Source organism: Lottia gigantea (assembly GCF_000327385.1).
Source record: "Lottia gigantea unplaced genomic scaffold LOTGIsca_163, whole genome shotgun sequence".
Taxonomy (NCBI): Eukaryota; Metazoa; Mollusca; class Gastropoda; family Lottiidae; genus Lottia; species Lottia gigantea.
The window spans coordinates 317,370-319,548 of NW_008708015.1; the positions used below are offsets into that span (position 1 = coordinate 317,370).

The window sequence follows — 2,179 nt, forward strand, 5'->3', positions numbered from 1 at the left end:
TTCAGGAGCAACAGTGACCTCTTCTTTGAAGGTTTCTCCAACCTCTGGTTGAGTCTCTTCAGGACCTTCAGTGGTAATTATAACCTCTTCTTTGGAGGTTTCTTCAACTTCAGGCTTAATCTCTTCAGGGCCTTCAGAAACTATTGTGATCTCTTCTTTGAAGGTTTCTTCAACTTCTGGTTGAGTCTCTTCAGGACCTTCAGAGGTAATTGTAACCTCTTCTTTGAAAGTTTCTTCAACTTCTGGTTGAGTCTCTTCGGGACCTTCAGGAGCAACAGTGACCTCTTCTTTGAAGGTTTCTTCAACCTCTGGTTGAGTCTCTTCAGGACCTTCAGTGGTAATTGTAACCTCTTCTTTGAAGGTTTCCTCAACCTCTGGTTGAATCTCTTCGGGTTCTTCAGAGGTAATTGTAACCTCTTCTTTGAAGGTTTCCGCAACCTCTGGTTGAATCTCTTCGGGTTCTTTAGGAGCAACAGTGACCTCTTCTTTGAGGGTTTCTTCAACCTCTGGTTGAGTTTCTTCAGAACCTTCAGAGGTAATTGTAACCTCTTCTTTGAAGGTTTCTTCAACTTCAGGCTTAATCTCTTCAGGGCCTTCAGAAACTATTGTGATCTCTTCTTTGAAGGTTTCTTCGACTTCTGGTTGAGTCTCTTCGGGACCTTCAGGAGCAACAGTGGCCTCTTCTTTGAAGGTTTCTTCAACCTCTGGTTGAGTCTCTTCAGAACCTTCAGAGGTAATTGTAACCTCTTCTTTGAAGGTTTCCTCAACCTCTGATTGAATGTCTTCCAGTCCTTCAGGAGCAACAGTGACCTCTTCTTTGAAGGTTTCCTCAACCTCTGGTTGAATCTCTTCGGGTTCTTCAGGAGAAACAGTGACCTCTTCTTTGAAGGTTTCCTCAGTCTCTGGTTGAGTCTCTTCAGGACCTTCAGAGGTAATTGTAACCTCTTCTTTGAAGGTTTCCTCAACCTCTGGTTGAATCTCTTCGGGTTCTTCAGGAGCAACAGTGACCTCTTCTTTGAAGGTTTCTTCAACCTCTGGTTGAGTCTCTTCAGGACCTTCAGAGGTAATTGTAACCTCTTCTTTGAAGGTTTCTTCAACCTCTGGTTGAATGTCTTCCGGTCCTTCAGGAGCAACAGTGACCTCTTCTTTGAAGGTTTCTCCAACCTCTGGTTGAGTCTCTTTAGGACCTTCAGTGGTAATTATAACCTCTTCTTTGAAGGTTTCTTCAACCTCTGGTTGAATGTCTTCCGGTCCTTCAGGAGCAACAGTGACCTCTTCTTTGAAGGTTTCCGCAACCTCTGGTTGAATCTCTTCGGGTTCTTCAGGAGCAACAGTGACCTCTTCTTTGGAGGTTTCTTCAACTTCAGGCTGAATCTCTTCAGGGCCTCCAGAAACTATTGTGATCTCTTCTTTGAAGGTTTCTTCAACTTCTGGTTGAGTCTCTTCAGGACCTTCAGAAGCAACAATGACATCTTCTTTGAAGATTTCCTCAACTTCTGGTTGAGCGTCCACTGTTTCTCGAGTTTCCTCAATGATTTCGTCAGTTGGTCTTCCAACTTCAACAACTATTTCTTTAGGTTTATCTTCTGTTGGAATTTCTCTGTCAACTTCCTCAGTAATGACTGATTTCTGAATTGTTTCTTTTGTTTCTTCAACAATTTCTTGAGAAGGAGCCATGATTTCAACCTCAGTAGTTTCCGAGGGTTTCTCTTCCTCAGGGACCTCTTCTTGATCAAGTGTAATCTGTTCAGTAACAGTTTCTGTAATTGTCTCTTCAGTGACGACTTGAGTATCTTCAGGAATAGTCAACTGGATCTCCTCTGGAACTGGTTTCTCCTTTGGAGCTATGGTTATCTCCTCTTTGTGAAGCTCAGTTTCTGTGACTTCATCAGGAGTTTCCTCTGTTTCAATGACAATCTCCTCTTTATGTGTCTCAGTCTCCTGAACATCCAGCTCAGAAATCTCTTCTTCTGGTTTATCTGACTTGACAGAAATGTCCAACTGAACTTCTTCAGTGTCTGGTTTCTCTTTGGGAGATATAACAATCTCTTCTGTATGAATCTCAGATTCAGACACGGTCTCTTCAGGAGCTTCAGAATCAATTGTGATCTCTTCTTTGAAAGTTTCCTCAGTCTCTGGTTGAGTCTCTTCAGGACCTTCAGAGGTAATTGTAACCTCT

The 2,179-nt window shown here is 42.8% G+C and overlaps 1 protein-coding gene across 1 annotated transcript; it reads right to left on the minus strand.

The window, feature by feature from the left end:
• Positions 1-39: 39 nt before the first annotated feature.
• On the minus strand, positions 40-531 carry LOTGIDRAFT_141641 (hypothetical protein; the record flags this gene model as incomplete). Its single annotated transcript, XM_009051312.1, has 1 exon — positions 40-531. A coding segment is annotated over one exon (492 nt), but the record flags the coding sequence as incomplete, so codon positions are not given.
• Positions 532-2,179: the final 1,648 nt, after the last annotated feature.